The sequence below is a fragment of the Puntigrus tetrazona genome, chromosome 23 (assembly GCF_018831695.1).
Source record: "Puntigrus tetrazona isolate hp1 chromosome 23, ASM1883169v1, whole genome shotgun sequence".
NCBI lineage: Eukaryota > Metazoa > Chordata > Actinopteri > Cypriniformes > Cyprinidae > Puntigrus > Puntigrus tetrazona.
In genome coordinates, this window is record NC_056721.1 from 13,665,212 (window position 1) to 13,684,023 (window position 18,812).

An 18,812-nucleotide genomic window follows, 5' to 3' on the forward strand; every position below is an offset into this window, starting at 1 on the left:
AGATGTAAAAGAAGTAAAAGATGACATAAATAAAATTTTTGCGTGAATCATTTCTTCAACTTCATTCCTGAGCGGTGGAATGTTTAATAAGAAATAGACAAAGTCTTTTGCAGAAAAGAAATGTGGCTTTCTTATTTTTAGAGTGAAAAAAGCTGATTAGGTCCCTCCAGCATAAGGACGGGTACGCTGAAGCATAGCAATTGAGAATGTTTTGTGAATGCAAAGCTTGCTTGAAATGGTCCGTGGTGAATTAGAGTGACTTGTTTGTACACCCACCCAGCTGTGACCGAATATTCAAGTCTGGGGCACTGAGCTGTTCTTCAGCCCGGGTTAAGCCACTTCACTCTGCCATCTGTATCGACACGGGGCACGTCTGAGCCGTGTGGAGGTGCTGGGAGACCGTGCCTCATTTTAACCCAATCTTATCTCAGTAATAGGGTTCATGTTTGGAGCTCACCCGTGAACTCCCACCTTAAACAGACTTTATAGTGTGAACATGACAAGCAGCTAACCAATTATCCGAACACGACCGACGGTACATCATGTAATTTGTGCTAACATTAATGTTAAACTTTGGCTCGAAACTGCCTCTGTACTTTATGAAACTTAAAAACCAAGCAACCGCGTAGCAACACACAGAGAGCCACTTCGTCTCAGATTATGTTGTCAAATGCTATTCAGGCGTTTTCTGCGCTCACTTTTTCACTTTTCCTTGTTTTTCAGCCCTGAAGGACCCATGCAGTGAGGTGACCTGTAGCTTTGGCAGCACCTGCATCCAGTCATCTGACGGTCTGTCCGCCAAGTGCATGTGTCCTCTGAGTTGCGAGAACGTCCCCAAGCACGTGGTGTGCGGCAGCGATGGCCTGGACTACCAAAGCGAATGTGAGCTCAACATGAAAGCCTGCGCCACTCAGAAGAACGTCCGCGTGCATCACCAAGGCCGCTGCGGTGAGTCTCTGCAGCCTTTAAATAGTCACGAGCATTCTGTTTATGTGATTATCACGTGTACTTTTGTTTATATTACATTAATAATGAAAATAAAAGTAATATAGTAATTATATATTAAAAATATCAAAATGATTTTTGATTGAAATTATTACTGTTTATATTATTCACACATATATATATATATATATATATATATATATATATATATATATATATATATATATATATATATATATATGTAATGTTATTACTTATTATTTACATAATGCTAATACTATTATTTATAATTTTATATTTTGTAAGCATAATATAAAGTAATTTATTATATTATATTATTTTATATTAATATTATATTATTTAATAATTTATTATTATTATTTATTTAAATAACAAAGATAAAATAAGAAAAATAACTTCGACATAATGTATTTAATTTAATTAAATTTAATAATTTTTTGTTCTATTACTTGAAACCACTGAGAATCAGTGAGGGCTTTAAAAAATTAAGATTATATCTGGTTTTGCAATACATCACTTGCATTACAGTACGTTATTTCCAATGTGATTTTGGAATCTGAATGCTTGTTAAAGAGTATTATGGATGAATTTTGAGTAAAAAATGTAACAGATCAATTATTCTGCTGAAAGCTCCCGTCACATAACACTTCTCCATTCTGTCTGGATTTTTGAGCTCTCCTTCTTTGATTAAATCCTGGCTGTTTCATGTTAGTTGGGAGTTTGAGTCATGAGGACAGAGCGTCGTTCATGAAAAGCCCCCTTCCCACCCTGGACTGCCTAATGACATTTCCCTTCCACGCTGCCTGACGAGCTGTCAGATTCTTTTTCAGCTTATTCCGCCCCTCTCTGACATTTCAGAGTTTTATTTTGATCTCTTTTATTCGTCTGTACTCTATGATGAAGTCTGGACACATTCATATTTTTAAGAGAAGTCAATAAAGCGCCCCACAGACTGGCATGTTTGGAAAGTTCCAGCAGGTTAAGACCTGCTTTCATTTGTCTGTATGTATTTGCTCTACCGTACCCTGAACTCTCAGAGGATGATCATTAGATCATTTTCACTTGTTTCCTTGGTGTTTCATGAAGATCAAACACTCCTCCTTGCCATTTTTCTTACAGAACAACACTGTACTCTTGTTAAAAATCTACATCCTCTGTTCTGCAAAAGAATCATCTTCTTAATCTGTACTTTTGCCTTGTTTTTTAGTTAAAAAGATCAAATTACTTAGAGCTAAAATGCATAGAATAGTGAGACTTGTTTTCAGAGAGTTTGTCTTAAAATTAGGTTTATTTTTCTCACTTCATTGTCGTTGGAATTCTTCCAATGCACAAATCTAACAAAAGTTAGAGAGGTTTTTGTCCATGGGGTTTGAAACATAAATGTAATTGAAAATATAAAATATTTTCTCTGAAAACAAGTTTCATTATGTATGTGTGGGTTCGCTTCTCAAGTGTTTTATAAATGTTGATTATATATATATATATATATATATATATATATATATATACAGTATATATGACAAAAATACCGGTTTAGAAGATGATTTTGGCTGTGTTTTTCTAAACTATCTGAAAGCAAGTCTTGTGTCTTGTCTGGGGTGTGTGACATTGTGGTGTTTCCTGCGGCAGAGCAAAGCAGACAGACTCAGAGGGAAGTCACCTCTTGTAAATGATGGCTCTCTGGGCGGCAGGACTGGATGAATGCCTCGGGTCCCAGAGGACTTGTGGAGTATGTTCCTCCGTGGCTCTTGGGAGAGTGTCTTTCATTTTAACCCCCCGAGAGTGCAAAGCACCAAGGAAGGACAGACAGCAACTCTAAATCTAACTTAGAGACACCATCCTTGAGGTGACTGACTCTAAATCAGTCAGCACAAATAAAATAAAAAATAAGACACATTAACATATATTTATTTGAGTAACAGAATCTTTATTTTGGTTTTGCAAGAAAACGTCTTAACATCTTTAAAAGAGAATCAGTTTACTTGTGAAGCAAAATAAACATTATTTCATGTCTGTTCTCTAAGAAAACACTTATAACCATTTAGAACCATTTTTAAAAGATTGTGTCTCTACTGGGTGTTTTTTTAGGAAAACATTTAAACATCCTAAAAACTAAGAAAATAATCTCAGCAATATTAATAAATATTTTATTCAAATTCTTTTTTTAAGGGAAGAAATGTTCAAACATCCCTAAAATAAGACTGGCTTACTTTATTAATAAAAATAGCCTTTTTGTTTCTTTGTTTGTTTGTTTTTCAAAAATGTCAAAACATGCTTAAAATATGCATTTACTTAGTAAGCTTTTTTAATTTATGTAATTATTTATTTTTTAGCAAAACATTTGAAAACATGCCAAATATGGCATCAAATTTACTCTTTAAACAAAATAATTATTTTTATTTTGTCTTGTTTTCCTTAGAAGACTAATTATTAAATAAATATAATAAATATAAATATAAATATTACCAAAAAAAAAGCATACTCATTTCATGTCGTTTTGATTTGTGAAAACACATCCAAACATCCCCAAAAACATTATTTTGGCATCTCAAGTAAATTTATTGAGTATACACTTTCTAAAAAATGTTTAAAAAATCCTGCCGTGTTGCAACACAGAAAATTGAGGAACAAAACAAACAAACCCGCAATCAATCGTACAGCAGGATATGGGCCACTGTTATTTCAAAGCACACTTCGACACATTTTTGGCCGGCTCTGTATACACATTCATTCCCGTAAACCGTGGCTACAGCTAATGTTTCTCCAACACATGCATTAAGGTCTTGGCCAGCAACTGTCAGGCACACAGATACAGGGTCTGGACTAATGGAGCGGCCTCATACACACTCCCTGCTGGAGCGGGGCTCGGTGTGCCTGGCTAATTACAGCCACCCCTGCATGGCACTGTTAGGCAGCGATATACTGAATGCTGGCTCCAGCCGGCCTCTTTTAATGGGAGCTAATGGTTTCTCCAGTGGTAATGGCTGGCTTGCGCGGCGAGATGTTGTTGGAGACTCTGCCCGCATTGTGCTGGACCCTTTTGGTCGAGCTCCATACTCCCCTCCTTTGAGAGTCGTCCTATTATTGTGTTCGTATACACCAGTCCCTGACCTGGCAGCAACACTTTCTGTCGGCCCACTTCTCTCCCTAGGCTTTTACGCTTAATGCTTGTATATTTGTTTTTAATTCAGAGCCCTAGAATTATTGAGTTTGATATGCGTGCGTTTAGGATGCGTTTATTTAGCTTTGGCATAATTACATTTGAATCAAGACAATGGCATTTATAAATGTTCTGTTGTATGATATGTAACTGCACATAATAGCTAATAACGATAACATTTATAAATAAATAATTTATCATGCTATAAATTTATGTGAGGAGGGAATGTATGTGTTGTTGTTGTTGTTGTTGTGTGGTATTAGAAATAATTGTTGTCTTGTTTCTCAAAAATATTTTATGCATTTAGGATGTGCATTTATTTAGTGTAGGTTAATGGACCGTGTCCATAAATTATTATTTGAGATGATCAATTTTTGAGAAACAAAAATAAAGAAAAAGGAAAGGGGAAACACATCTAAACAGCCTAACAAGATGATGCATTTACTTCAAATACAACTATCGTTATTTTTGATAAGTAATTTTATTTTCTTGTTATTTTTTGTGAAACGATTTGATTAATTTAATTTATTTATGTAGACCCTTTTGCAATGCAAATCATTGCAAAGCAGCTTTACAGGAAATTAAGTTTCTACAATATGTTTATATATTGTAACAAATATATTTAAATGAGAAAATACTCAATTTATTTTTTTATTTCTGTGAATATGAGTTTAGTGTGCATTCAGGCTGGGTTGGTAGCTGACTAGTCAGTTTGTAGCCTAATTAGTTGACTAGTCGTTCAGGAAAAAGCCACTGTTGATTCTGCTGGTTCTGAAATGTGTCATTTTATACAGGCCTAGTATGCATGTGTCCATCTGTGTGTTATTTGCTTTCATGATGTCTCTCTATCTCTGCGGCTTTGTCTTCATTTCCCGCTTATTTTGTTCCCTTTTCTTGTTCTCTTTATTCGCCTGTGTTCTTCCTCTCCTCTCGTTCTTTGTTTTGTTTACGTGTTTTGTCTTTCTTGTCTAATTTCCTCTGTCCTTTCTGTCTCTGTCTCTCTTGTCTTTTTTTCTCTCTGTCTCCGTGCTGCTTTCTCTCCCGTGATTGTGCGACTCGCTCGCGGCTCAGCATTGTCTTAGCACGACACCGGCTGATAAGTCCTTTGTGTCGACTTGTTTCTGAAAACTGTGGAGGCTGGGGAAACTGTCACACTTATTTCAATAACCATCATGGCATTTCTATTACAATTATGATCTTGCCATACAGGGCCAGGGCCCGGAGCCCCCTGCAGCCACAAAGACCCATCAGCTCCCACATACTCATCACTCCCGCACCGTCAGCTGTCACCCTTATCTTTTCACATTTCAGTATTTCTTCTCAATAAATGACACGCCACTGACAACAGCTCCATCAATAGTGCCTAGAAGACGCTTTGAAAAAGAAGAACATTCTAGTCAAAAAAATGGCATTGTTGCTGTAGAGTAGTGGTCATGTGCTCAGATACCATTTCAGTTTGATTAAAGAGATTGTTAACCCAAAAATGAAAATTCATTCATCTTCAGGACACAAATGAAGATATTTTTAATCAAATTTGAGAGCTTTCTGCCTACATGGCCAGACACCCAACTATCACATTCAAGCCCAGAAAGATAATTGTATTGTAAATACATTGTTAAAATAATTCATGTGATATCAGCAGTTCAACTGTAAAGTTACAAAGCTGCAAGAATATTGTTTATACAGAACAAAAATATCAACTTTATTCAACAGTTCTTCTGTTTTGTTTCAGTCTAGCTTTATAACATTGCGGATTTACCTTTTCTGTTATAAAGCCATGTTGTGTTACACTGTAAAACAATTCAGTAAAATCGAACTGTGGATGCCAAATCCTTGGTAGAAAAAAAAATTGGTAGCAATTTCATCGTAACATCGTAATTTTAACTGGTATAATGTTAATTTGCCAATCTATGGAAGTACTAAAATCTGTTTTGTAACATTGTAAAACGTAAGATTTTTAATGCAATGCAGGGAATACTGTGAATGTCAATTTACAGTTGTTTAGTGTAAATTATACATTCTTTTCACTTCCAAAAACTGCATCCAACTAAGGATTTTTTAATTAATTTTTTATGAATAAATTTGCCTCTTATCTCATCTCCCCTTTCCTATAATAGTGACAAAAAGGCCCAATAAATTTAATCACGATGACGGTGTTGTGCAAGATTGTATCCCCCAAATGTCTCAAAAAAATATAGGATGGTATTGCTAATCAAGAGATCATTGCTATGCTAATAGGTTAAGCTGTTAGCATACTAACTAATGCCAAAATAAAAACACAATGAAAGCTATAGTATTTGGTAACATTTAGATTTAGATTACAACGCAATATCAACAAAATGCAATGAAATCTATCTGGGTCTGACATATTTTTTCCACTCTTGTCCTCAGATCCTTGCAGTGACACTCTGAACAGCTTGAGTGTGGCCTGCCGGGTGAACCCAAAGACCTACAAGCAGTTTACCTTTGCCCCAGCCGATTCCTGCCCCCCTGACACAACGCCCATCTGCGCCAGCGATGGCCACACTTACGCTAGCGAGTGTCAGATGGAGCGGACGGCCCTGCAGAACAACCTGGAGCTCAAGAAGGTTTCTTCAGGCAGCTGCAAGGAGAAAGGTGAGTTCCTCCATAAGCAGAGATGTCACAGACTCCCAGGAGCTCGTGCTTGTGTCTGATAAAGGAGCCCTACGGCCGCATTTGATTTATTTTGTCATGGCTGCGGTGAGGAGGCTCTGGACAAATTAAGTCAGGTTAGCAGTACTGTCATGCCTACACGATACCAATCTCCACAAATCCAATTTGCCTGTCGGGCTCTGGCAGGTGTATTGTGGCAAGACTGTATCTTCACGGGTGATGAAAAGATCGTCCCTGCTTCGCTCTGAAGCCCTGTGGCAAAGCGCAGAGAGAGTGTGTGTTCAGCTGTGATAGTGCGTGAACAGTGGCTTAGTGTGTATGTGTGTGTGCCTGTGTCTGAACTGTGTTTGTGCCGTGAGCGATAGCGGTGTTATTTGTGGGCCACTGTTGTCCCAGTACAGAGCAACTGTTTCTGTGTCGGTACTCCAGAAACAATAGCATTTGTCTCCGACGAATGTCTTACTCGGCTAGATACATGTCTAGCATGTTAACACGTGTTTGGGATCTGCTCAGTCAATACGTGAATCAAAATGGATAACTTACATCATTAGTGTTATACATGCTATTTGCAAATTTTTATTTAAAAATATAAGCACTTACATTGAGCTACATTTAAGAGTGAACGTGATCTTCAGTCTCTGTATCTCAAAACCTCAAAGTAGATGAAGTTGTTTGAATTCCTTTTTATTTAGATCAAACATGTATCAGGTTATTGCGATCAAAAGTCTTCCTTCAACAGTTAATATGCTATGCTAGTTGGCTTAGCTGCGAACTGAATTCTAAATTCTAAGCAATGGAAAGTTCAGTCTGACCATCTTTACCGTGGATAATATTTTGTTAGCTAGCCAACGGCTTAGCCTACTTTCTTAACATAGTACTAACTGACTAAGAAAGGCTAGACTTTCATTGTGATAATGCTACATTTTTGACCAGACATTACAAATTACCAAAGGGGGTATGAATAAGTGACTGATGTACACCAGCATCATATTAAGAGAGAAGTAGTCCTCTATAATCAACTGCAAACTGTTTTTTAGGCAGCCAGTTTTCAATTCCAGATGGAGCATGTTGCTGTTCAAAGCCAGCAAAGGACCAGCTTAAACCAGCATCCCAGCTTCAAAACATACCTAACCAGCATATGCTGCTGTTTTTTTTCCAGCAGGGCTTTGCTGTTAGTTTGCTAACTAAAGGATAAATAAAGGCGCAAAAATGTGTAATATTTAATTGTCTCGTTTCTGGTCACCTTCCATTTTTTTTACTTCTGTAATATGTGGTTTAACTGTATTTTAGCCTACTAGCATAGCACAGTGCTAACTAGCTAAGAAAGGCTTTTTTCAGTTTACATTAGTTAGAACAAAATATTGTGATAGCTTGGTACATTTTTGGAATGACATGAAGTAGTGTCACAGATATTGCACAACACCAGCAGTGTTTCAGAAGTGAAATTCTTCTCAGCAATATTTCATAGGTCCGTTCTAATGTGGAACTCCCAGTTTTCAGTCCAAATGATTCCCGATGGATTAAATCAAGTCTTGCCCTAGATTTTATCTCATTAAATATTCTTTTTACTCACAAATACGTCACACTGTGGAAGCAATCGGGTTGTAAAAGCTGTTTCATGTAGTTCACGAAATTCCACTTCCATTCCTATAGCTTCCAGTGAGTCCACTTTTATCAGCATGTGTGTCACATCCTTAAAGATAGGTTGGATAACGCAATCAAACATAAATCAAGCTCAGATTGTACAATAACATAATAGGTCTCTTAATTTTCTCAAACAGATGAAAGGCTGCTGTAATTACACACCGCCACGGCCCGTCTGTGACAGCTTAACACAACTCTGAGTGGGAAAAAAACACCCTAAATCAATCTGAATGGAATTAGATAATTGATTAAATAATCAGACATGGTAATTAATTCAAAACCCCTGAGCAAGTCAATATCCGATGTCTGATTGAGCGAGAGAGAAAAAGAGACGCCTCCAGTCAATGTTGATTATCACCAGGACGGTTACTGCCGTTCTTCACATTGATCATGCATGTATACGTGTGTCTCTGGTCTATAGGGGGCTGCCCGAACGGTTGTAACTTCAACGCCATGTGTTTGCTGGAAAACGGAGAGTTTCGATGTTCCTGTGACCCCATACAATGTGACGGCACGTACAAGCCCCTGTGTGGAAAGGACGGAAAGACATACCCCAACGACTGCGAGAGGAAACTGGAAGAGTGCCGGACCGAAACAAACATACCCATCAAGCAACAAGGGCCCTGTGGTGAGTGTGGAGAATTGCGCAATAGGTTTTCTGTGTGTTCTTGTAACTTTACGTTAGCGGAATAGATTGTTTAATTAGCATTGTATGTGTGCTTGTGTTTGGTTGTGTCCTGCGGGAAACTCTTGTGGAAGGTGCTCATTCTCTTTCATTTCCACGCCGTTCTCATTCTGCCATCAGCTCTGATGACACATGAAACGCTGACTTCATGTTTCATTCATGTCGTCACCCCTCCAGTGCCAGTCATCCACGCCAGTCCTTCCATGTTCAAATGTCTCGTCATTTCCCCCTTTGTCCTTTTATGTCCTTTTTTGGCTGTCTTTAAACTGTTTTTTCTGTTCCAGTGTGTCTCTCTGTCTGTCTTTGTCCGTGTGACGTCTGCTCAGGGCCACCTCCGGACACACCACTCGTTGCGAGCGGGGAAGAGTTCAACCTCTGACCTTTCTTATTGGAATTCTGACCTGTCGGTCTCCTTCAGGGGGCCCTCAAAGGGCTGGTTTGATGTCTTTTTTGTCTACCTGTACCTCTTTGTCTCTGTCTCTTGTGTTTGTTTGCGTGATGGAGGATGGTTGGAGTGGCCCTCTCTGCAGCTCCAGTCCTCATGGCACTATTTGGAAGGGAAGTGAGGACATGGAGCTCTTTTTTTTTCGATTGCTTCCCAGTCGTTCTGTCCCTGTTGTTGCCCCGCTACTGTTTTGCATGAATGCATGCATATAGCCCCCTTGATAGGAGCTATGTTAGTTTCTCTGTTATGCTTAAGGATAGAAACAAAATCTATGCAAGTACGCAAATGTTAAAACTCCCATATTTAAAGTATCCTGGCATTACTAAAGTATCCTGGCAGCGGAAAACTATATGCTGCTAAAGCTATATGCTGCCGTTCAAAATGAAAAGCACTAAATAGCTCAGTGAAGATTGAAGACTTGGCATAGAAAAAAAAAGTTTATGGGCTTGCGTTACTTGAAACGTTTGCGCACTTGCGTGACATACCTTTGGCACTCTCCCTTGAGTTGTAGTGCGTATTCCCTCTGATACAGTATATAAGAAGCAGTATAGTGACCAGCATGACCCCCTGCATCCGTAAAATGTGCTACCATTGGACATTTGGACACTCAATTTAGACATCCCATAAGGCCGTAGTAGCAATATATCCAAAAAAAGTCAGTTCTTTTGTGGTTAAATTGTACTTGTTTAACAACACAAGAGTGTATTTGATGCTTTTTGGTTAGTAATAGGTAAAAATACATATCTTGTCTTGTTTTTTAAAGAATAACTAAATTCTCTTAGAAAATAAATAAATAATGTCCTAAAGTTGTTTATGAATATTTCCCTTTTTTTGTACGAAACAAAAATATTAAATGATTTTTTGCAGTGCTCACCTGGAATATCTAGCAAATGTACTGCATAAACAATCAAGAAATACATTTTCTGCAAGTACAGTAATTTAGTGGTTGCCTGTTTTGTGCGCCGCTCTCCACTTTAAACTAAAACGCCTTAAACACCTCAAAATTATTGCAGCAGTTATTAAAAAAACCTTGAAAGGAAAAAACAGGATCTGGACAGTGTGTTAATTATGGGACGTGTATCCAGGGCTGTTTTGGCAGGGTTCAGATTTTGAGCGCATTTTAACGGTACAGAAATATCCCTCTCATTTATTCTGAATGCTGTGTGTGTCCTACTCCCTGGCAGCACATATGTGGCAACTATAGTGCTGGATGAATCTTTCCTTTTTTTCCCTCCTTCTCTCTTCTTTATTCTCTTCTCACTATCAGCCTCTATGACTCATTAGGATTGTTTTCCAGTCTTCAGTGAAAAGATGCATAAATTAACATGTAAAGAGGAGTAGTGCTCGTGTCTTTGGCTTTATTTCATTATTTCTGACAAAGTAAATGTTTTGGTCCTTTCAGGCTTTCGCTGGTGGCAAGTTACAGTATGTTTTTTTAATACATTTATTTACATTTGCATATTCCGCAAACAGAACATTAATTAAACATCAAAAGCTCAGTGGCGGACCTGAGCCAGGCTGACTGCCTTTCATGCCGAGGAAGATATGGAGCATTGATGAGCGAAAGTCTTGTGCTTTGGACACCTGCTCTCAGTTTTGATGTGTAAATGCATAAAAAAAGTTGCTCTGCTTGGTCGTCTTGTTTTGCTTTTGTCACATTCTTTGTTTTCTCTCTCTCTTTTTTTCTGTTATATCTATCCAGACTTTTTCAGGTTTTGCTTTTTAGCATGTTCCTATTAGATGTTGGCAGTAGGAGTGCTAACGGTTACAGTAGCTTCCTGAGGGTATTATAGATCGCCTTCATACTGACAAGGGCTCAAGTGAAGTCTTTGTTTTACTAAAGTGCGTTTCGGTCCTTTAGAAGACACTCAAGTGTGACAAAGCTCACCTTTCCCGCAGTGGAAAACCTCTAAATGGGCCTCTTGTCACATGTTAATCAATAGCAGAGACGCTGTATGTGTACAGGAGTCGTTTCAAACGCTGAGCATGTCAGTATTTTTTCCAGTTTCTGACATGGTTTCATCTGCTTCCCGTTGTCTTCTGAGACAAGCAGAGCTGGGTCACTGTGTCAGCAGCTTTCGGCGAGAGACGATTCGCTCTGAAATCAAAGAAATGTGTAGTACTGAGAAAGGTCAACAAGAGACTTCCTTAGGAGTACGGAAAACAGAAAACACTGTGAAAGTAGAAAGATTGAGAACAAAGGATTGAAGGTACACAAGACCAGACTGTCTGAAAGTCTACTTGCATTCTGTTGATGGAGCTTTAAAATGTGGTGTTTTATAGAGAGTTCAGGTCCTATTCATGTCAGCGTGGGTTTTTCGGTCTGTTGTTTGGATGTGTGAGATGAGTCTAAGAACACCTGTGTCAAAGTCATTTTAGGAGTGACAAAAGGAAAGGGATAACAGTTCCAGGGTTGGGAGATTATATTGAATATTCATATTTAGTTTGCAGGGTTTTTGCTGCAGGTGTAAAGTAGAGCAGCATTGCAACGATGCGATGAATGTGCTTTTTATTTTGTCATTCATGCTATATATATATATATATATATATATATATATATATATATATATATATATATATGTTTAAATACTTTTTTTGTATATGGAACACAAAACCAGTCCTATGGGTTAATACTTTAATATAATAAATTGTTTAAATATAATAACATGTTATCTGGAATCTGAGAATGCAAAAAAGAAATAAATAATTGCCTTTATAGTTGTACAAATTAAGTTCTTAGCAATGCATATTACTAATCAAAAATGTAGAAAACAAACTCAATTAAAAAAACCTAATTAAAATATACAAAATATCTTAATGGAACATGATTTTTAATCAGAATCCTAAAAAACACTCATTTTGTGGACAGGACTCATACAAGTGTTTTTTGGATATTGTTACGAACATATCTATACTACTTTTGTGGTTTTGTGTTCCAGGGTCACATACCTGTATGGTACTGTGATGATCGTGGTTCTATACAGTAGAATATGGTATTATCAGATGCAATATATAATATACAATTTGTTGATAAGTTAAAATAGGTTCTGTGCTTCTCTTCACAATTTCCCCCACACTTGTGTTATTTCCACCGGTAATCAGTTTTCCAGGTTTCAGTGGTTGAATGAACGCTACCCAGGTATACTCCAGCACAATATATATTCAAGGGGCTATTTCCGTCCTTCACAGACTCATTTTAGTTTACATCAAATTAAATACAGCGTCGGCTCTGTCTGAAGTCTATGAGACCTTGAATGATGATCTTTGCGCATTATCATGGCTCAGCTCCATCCAATGTAATTTCAGAACTCCATAACTCGGTGGGTGTGCCAGCAGTAATGGACTCCTAATGATAAGGAAAGAAAGCAGCCCGTTTCTCTAAGCAGAGCAAGATGGATCCTGCAAATGAAGCTGACCTAAATACACAGCTGTCATTATAGTCCGGAGGATGTTTCATAGCTTGTGTGTAGTGAACAGACCCTCAGAATATACCGGCTTTCTGTCTCTGCCTGCCTGACTCTCTGTTCCCATGGCAGTAACTCATAAAGCCTAACAATGGGCTCAGACTTACTGACAATGTCATTGAGCAAGAGCTCCGTGAAAAGAGGTGCCTGGGAATCAACGCCCCAGGTGACAACACACTCTGATTAATATTTATCATTTGCATATTTATTTGATTAGCATCTCTTGCTGAAAACGGCATAAACTTTGATTTTTTTTCTTAATTTTCAAAAAAAAAGAAACAATAACAAGTTAAGCACCCATTGAACTTTGGAGGACCTAGTGAGATGTGCGTAATGAATCCAATTAGACGAGTAGATTGAAGAGCCAGAGTAGCGTGATTGTAATTAGCATGAACCTTTGCACCTCGCTGTGTGAGGAAGGGTTGTATCTGGGTCGCTGTTGTAAGTTGGAAAGCCCTCGTCAGTTTCTGTTATGTGTGTTTGTTAGGAGGCTCTTTGTAGAGCATGCTTCTGTAATGCACGTCTGCCTTCCCCCTCGTTTTCCCTCATTCCCTCATCCTCCTCTGCTTCCCTTTCTTCTCTGTTCAGAGTGCTATGTGCAGTGCTTGTCTTAACGTCTGCCTGTGTGACGCCCTTCTGCTGAAGGGATCCATGGATCCGTCTCGCTCTGTGCTCAGTTTTCAGGCTTCTGTGTCATTCAGAACTGAATTATGAATGACTTCAAAATTCCAGTTCAATTGCTGAATTTGAATTGAGGTAGCAAACTGGCTGCAGAATTGTAATTTGAATTTAAAAAAGTAAAATCAAAATATAAAAAAATGCATAAACTAATTAGTTTATGCATTTTTTTACATTTTGATTTTACTTTTTATTATTATTATTATTATTATTTAATACATTTTGTCTCAAATTTTATATCTTATATATGTTATATCTATTTTTTGTATGTGTATATGTGTGTACATATATACAATTTTTTTAATATTTTGTTAATCAGTTAAATGTAGAAAATGCTTTTATCGATTGATTGGTTTGTTTGTCAATATTCTTTTTGATTTTAATGAATTGTCTAATAATTATTATAAAGTAGTATAAGCATATAATAGTACTGATGTGATTTGTTTGTTGATATGCTTTGAATTGCAGTTAAGTAAATTTCTCTTCCTTTTCATTCTGATGCAAATTTCAATTCAAATCCTTTGTGACGCAGCCATTTGAATTCAAATTCACAATCATAAACTGAAAGCCAATCCCCAAGTTCAAAATTTCACCAACCCCTCTCTACTTTCAATGTTTCCAGCGTTAGATAGCGAGCTAATCTAATTTGCGTGGTTTATTTTGTCCTCCCTTCTCTCCCCCTCTCTTTGTCTCTTGTTCTCTCTCTTCCGCTCCTCTTGCTTGTCCAGTTTCACGGTGCCTCACCTCATCCGTTTCCTCCCTTGCGGTGCGGGGAGAGCAACGGAATTAGTTCCTTGGTTAAATTCTTAATGCGTGGGGAGAAAGTTTCTACGCCCTTGAAGCCATTGTTTGGTGATAAGTACTCCTTCAGAAACCAAACACCGCCTCTGGGGGGATTTCTGCTTGTGTCATGCTAATATTTTCTTCTCTCCCTTTCCCTTGCACCTTCTCCTACACGCTCATAAATGTTTCCCCTCAAGCTGAAGGGGAAGGTAGGGAACGAAAGAGAGAAAGACAGAACCGAGGGGGACGTGGCAAGGGAAGTCGCTGCTTCTGATATGCAGACGCAAAAAAGTGAGACACGCACAGCTTGGCGAAACTCGCAAACTCCTCTCATATTGGCGCGATGTGAGGGAGCGGCGAGTTGGAGGAGACGCTCGTGCAACTGTTTGTATCACGATTCACACGCTCTGTAATCCCGATATCTCCATATGCATGAGCGTGCATACAGCAGATCGTAGGAATAATTCTCTGCGTTCACACTGGGCTAAACTCACTAACTTTGCGCCAGAGCTGAACTGAAGGAGCTTACCGGAACCCCTGAAGTGAGTGTTGGCTGACTGTCTGCATTCTGACAGCCCTGCAAACCAACTTAAAGAAATCTTCATTGGCTTTAGAGACCTGCACTTTAAATAGAACGCAACGGTGGTGAGATGTGAGTGGGAGTGTCCTTTGGGTGGGCGACGTGTCAGGATAAAGCATGTAGGGATGCCTCTCAATAGGAGAATCTCCTACTATGTGCTAACAGTCCTTAACATCATGTTTCAGTGGCAGCAGTAATTAAACTACTAAAACGAATGCATAATGTAATACTAAATTGCAGTGTGGATGTAGAGCGGGAGGCGGAGCCACAACGCGCATATTCTATAACACCACAGGGGTCAGAGGTGTGCGGAGATTCTCGGGCCCGATCGCACCAATTACTCAGCTCTTCCGAGGCCCGCTATTTCTTCACACTTTCTCATTATTAGACCCGCTTTTCCACACACAGGCTCCTAATTAAAGTCCTCCACCACTTTCCAACATCGCTTACGCAGCTTTCCTTTCTTTTACATACGTTAACCTCTAAAAAAAAAAACTTCAAATGCTCTCCTTTCTACGTGCATCGCGTCCCAGTGGCAGTCCCGTCGAGGCATATGGCTGTCATCCAACTTACAGCTGGAGTCCTTGAAGACTGGCACTGCAGCACAGGCCTCGGGGATGGCAGCCCACTATTTCAAAGAGGCTCCGAAAAGGCCTCATTTTTTACTGAAAGAATATGCAAGCCATCTCAATAACCAAAGCCAGGCTGCTTTTTTTTATGAAGTATGTAATCGTGGCTGCATGTAACATTATTTCTCCGAGAACTTTCTCTTCCTTGACTTATTAAATCTGCAAGATTTTTTCCTCCATCCCCTAGAGACGAAAAAACTGAAAATGAGAAACTGAACAAGTGAACGATTCTTTTCATATCTACTTTTTTCGTATTCTTTTTTTTTTTTTTTTTTAAAGGAGAGTGATTCTTTCATCTTTTTAAGGAAACAAAGGGTGGCTTGGGACAAAGCATTATCGAAGGCTGCAGTTCGGGTTTTAGGATTCGTGCCTTGGGAAACGGGTCACTGAAGCGTTTTGAAGGCCATGAGGGCTTTACTGATGAGCCTGATCTTGCTGTCCTCCAGCCGGGCGCTTAGAAGGCACAGATGGAGAGGCGCTGAGAGAGAAGATCTGGAGGAAAAGCCCGCTTTCAAGGCCTGCGAAATTAGGCACTGATCCACTGTTTACACAGTTACGTGCCAGTTCAAGACGTATTTTAAGCTCTCGTTCTCAGCAGAGAAATCAATAGCCGGAAACGTTCTCTTAGAGGAGCTTCTACTGTAGGACACTTTTAGATTGGCACAGGAACACAGCAGTCGGGAAGGTAACCTGCTCACTTCCCACTTCTGTTTTTATTTTCATTGGCTTAGCCGAGCAGTTTGCAGTGTGGGTTTGAAAGAGATGTGTGTGTGGCACTGCTTGATTTCTGTCATGAAAAACATGCTTTGGAGTACTAATCATGGTCTTTTGATGCTCGCTGTGCTTCATGTGTGTTTGATACGCACTTCTCCCTGGTTGCCGCCTTCAGATGTGAGACAGAATTATAGGTGAGCGCCAGGAAGAGGTTAGAGAGGGGTTACGTTCAAATCGTTCCCCCCGGTCTTTTGCAGTTTACTAAAGCCATGAGTCTGTCTGAGGGTCTCACTCTTGCTAAGTAATGTTTAAGGCACTGCCTTCTGTCTACATAGTCAGCTGCCTTCTAAGACTGCATCTTAACTACTTTGGAATCTTGTTAGTAACCAGTTTAGAACTTTCTACTGTATGTAGGCTACACCATCATTTCAGTATAGTTTTTGTTAGCCTGCTTCTAAGAGACTTAAAATGTGTAAAAATGCTGAGCAAATTTACAGCCAAATTGTTAATTTTTATTTATACTATAGCTATTTGTATCGATTTATTAGTATTGACTGAAAATTAAGTTTATTATCAACACTGACATCATGCATTTTATTTTAGCCTGCTGAAAAGCATTCTAGGATCTACTTTATTAGAATTTCACTGAAAAGTAGTAATCTATTACTCCTTAGTAATAATAAAAAAAATTGTTGAATACTTTTTTTGGCAAATGATGCAGCCCTACAAATAGATCTTAAAAAACGCGGCTGCTATAGTTGATATAGTGTTGTTAACTTGGTAACAATAAATTAACCATAGCTTTACTAAATATAAAATTAAAAACCTATGGTTAATATATGTATTAAACCTTGGAAAACCACATATTGCCCTAACTAGCATTCCTGAAAAGGCAGCCTCTTTAAGCAGCTCAGTGTGCTTTGGAACACAGCAAATCTCTTCTTTCTTCAATAATGTTAATTATTTTTTTTCTCATTATTTTGTCCTTATGTGTTCATATCATATTGGAAAAGAAAGTTATTTTTTACAGAGAGGGACGTATTTGATTTATCTGAAGGCGGTATGATAGCTGTTTGTTTGCAATATTAAATGTATCTGAGTGTCTGTAATATTATTTGGAAATGATAGCATCTAATCCAGAAATAAATTACATCGGTGACTACACCGTGTGTGTTGCACGAGTAGCAGCGCATACACACACACATTCTTAAATCAAACGCTGGAGATGAGGGGGTTCTCATTTATATGTACATACATGTCCAAAGACATATTCACAAGCAAACAGTCAAAAACATGTAATCTTCTACACACACACACACACACACACACACACACACCATATGCCAACCAGCATGCACCTGCAAACATTTGCCGTCACCCTGTCATTTTACCTCTCATACAATACTGAGTGTGCCTGAAGGGCTGCCCTTTATTTTGACATGTCTTTAATCTTAGTGTGAAAGTGCAAACACATCACGTTTATTCTTCTAGCTTTTCTCAACCTGCAGCTATGGAGCACAAGCATACAAATGTGCAGCATGTTGTGTGTTTGTTTATAAAAAAAAAAACAAAAAAACAGTTAAGCTAAAAAGAAAATTTAATTATATCAATGTTTACATATTCTCATGTCATGCCAAATCCGTTTGACTTTCTGTAGAACACAAAAAAAAAGATTTTAGGCAGTGTTCACAGGTACATTGTTCAAACTCCATTATGCGAAAAGAGCAGCGTGAACATTCTGTTTAACATCTGCTTTTGTTTTACACAGAAGAAAGAACATCACTCGGGTTTGGAATGGAAATGAGGGTCATTACTTTTACAGAATCTCCCCGAGAAACCTCCTCAATCTTTTTTTGTACATTCATTTTTATCTTTACCTTTTTCTATAAAAATTTCCTTCAGATTGGGAGAAATCAAGCCATTTGGTGACGAAAGGTTCTCCTCTGGAGTATAGTGAGCTGTGCTGGATCACCGCTGACCCACTTCTTTTCGTTCTCCTCTTTTTCTTTCCTTCTGTGTTGGCATCAAAAACAGGGCTTGTGCTCAGTCCCACTGTCCCTCGGCCCTCTGTCTACTAACTGCAGCAGTTAATGAACTTACTGTGGAACTACTGTGGCACCACTGAGAGTCCCAGCTACTCTCTTTCATGTTCATATTTCATATCTTTGCTGTAGCCCAGCGCACTGAATTATTAACTAGAGCTCTCCCTTTTCTGGGATGAGCTTTGTGTTTTACTTGTCTGTCTTTTTTGCCTTCTGTCTGTAGTTGAGGGAGGCTTGGTTAGGGATGCATGAAATGACATGTGAGTAGTTAGTGTTCTGATTGGATGCTCTAATCGGCTGCATGTTTACAGCTGCAAAGTCAGAGTGCATATCTGTTTAGCAAGCAGTTCATAGAACATTTTCTCAGACCATCAGGTGTTTTGGGTTG

General features: G+C 38.5%; 1 protein-coding gene across 13 annotated transcripts in view; it reads left to right on the forward strand.

Annotated features, from left to right (window-relative positions):
* agrn (agrin) overlaps nt 1–18,812 on the forward strand; it is a 208,220-nt gene that overhangs the window by 126,259 nt on the left and 63,149 nt on the right. For all 13 annotated transcript variants that reach the window (XM_043224201.1, XM_043224202.1, XM_043224203.1 and 10 more), the window contains 3 exons: nt 724–948; nt 6,518–6,742; nt 8,826–9,032. In XM_043224201.1, coding sequence (XP_043080136.1) covers nt 724–948; nt 6,518–6,742; nt 8,826–9,032 — 657 coding nt within the window. The remainder of the gene's footprint in view (nt 1–723; nt 949–6,517; nt 6,743–8,825; nt 9,033–18,812) is intronic.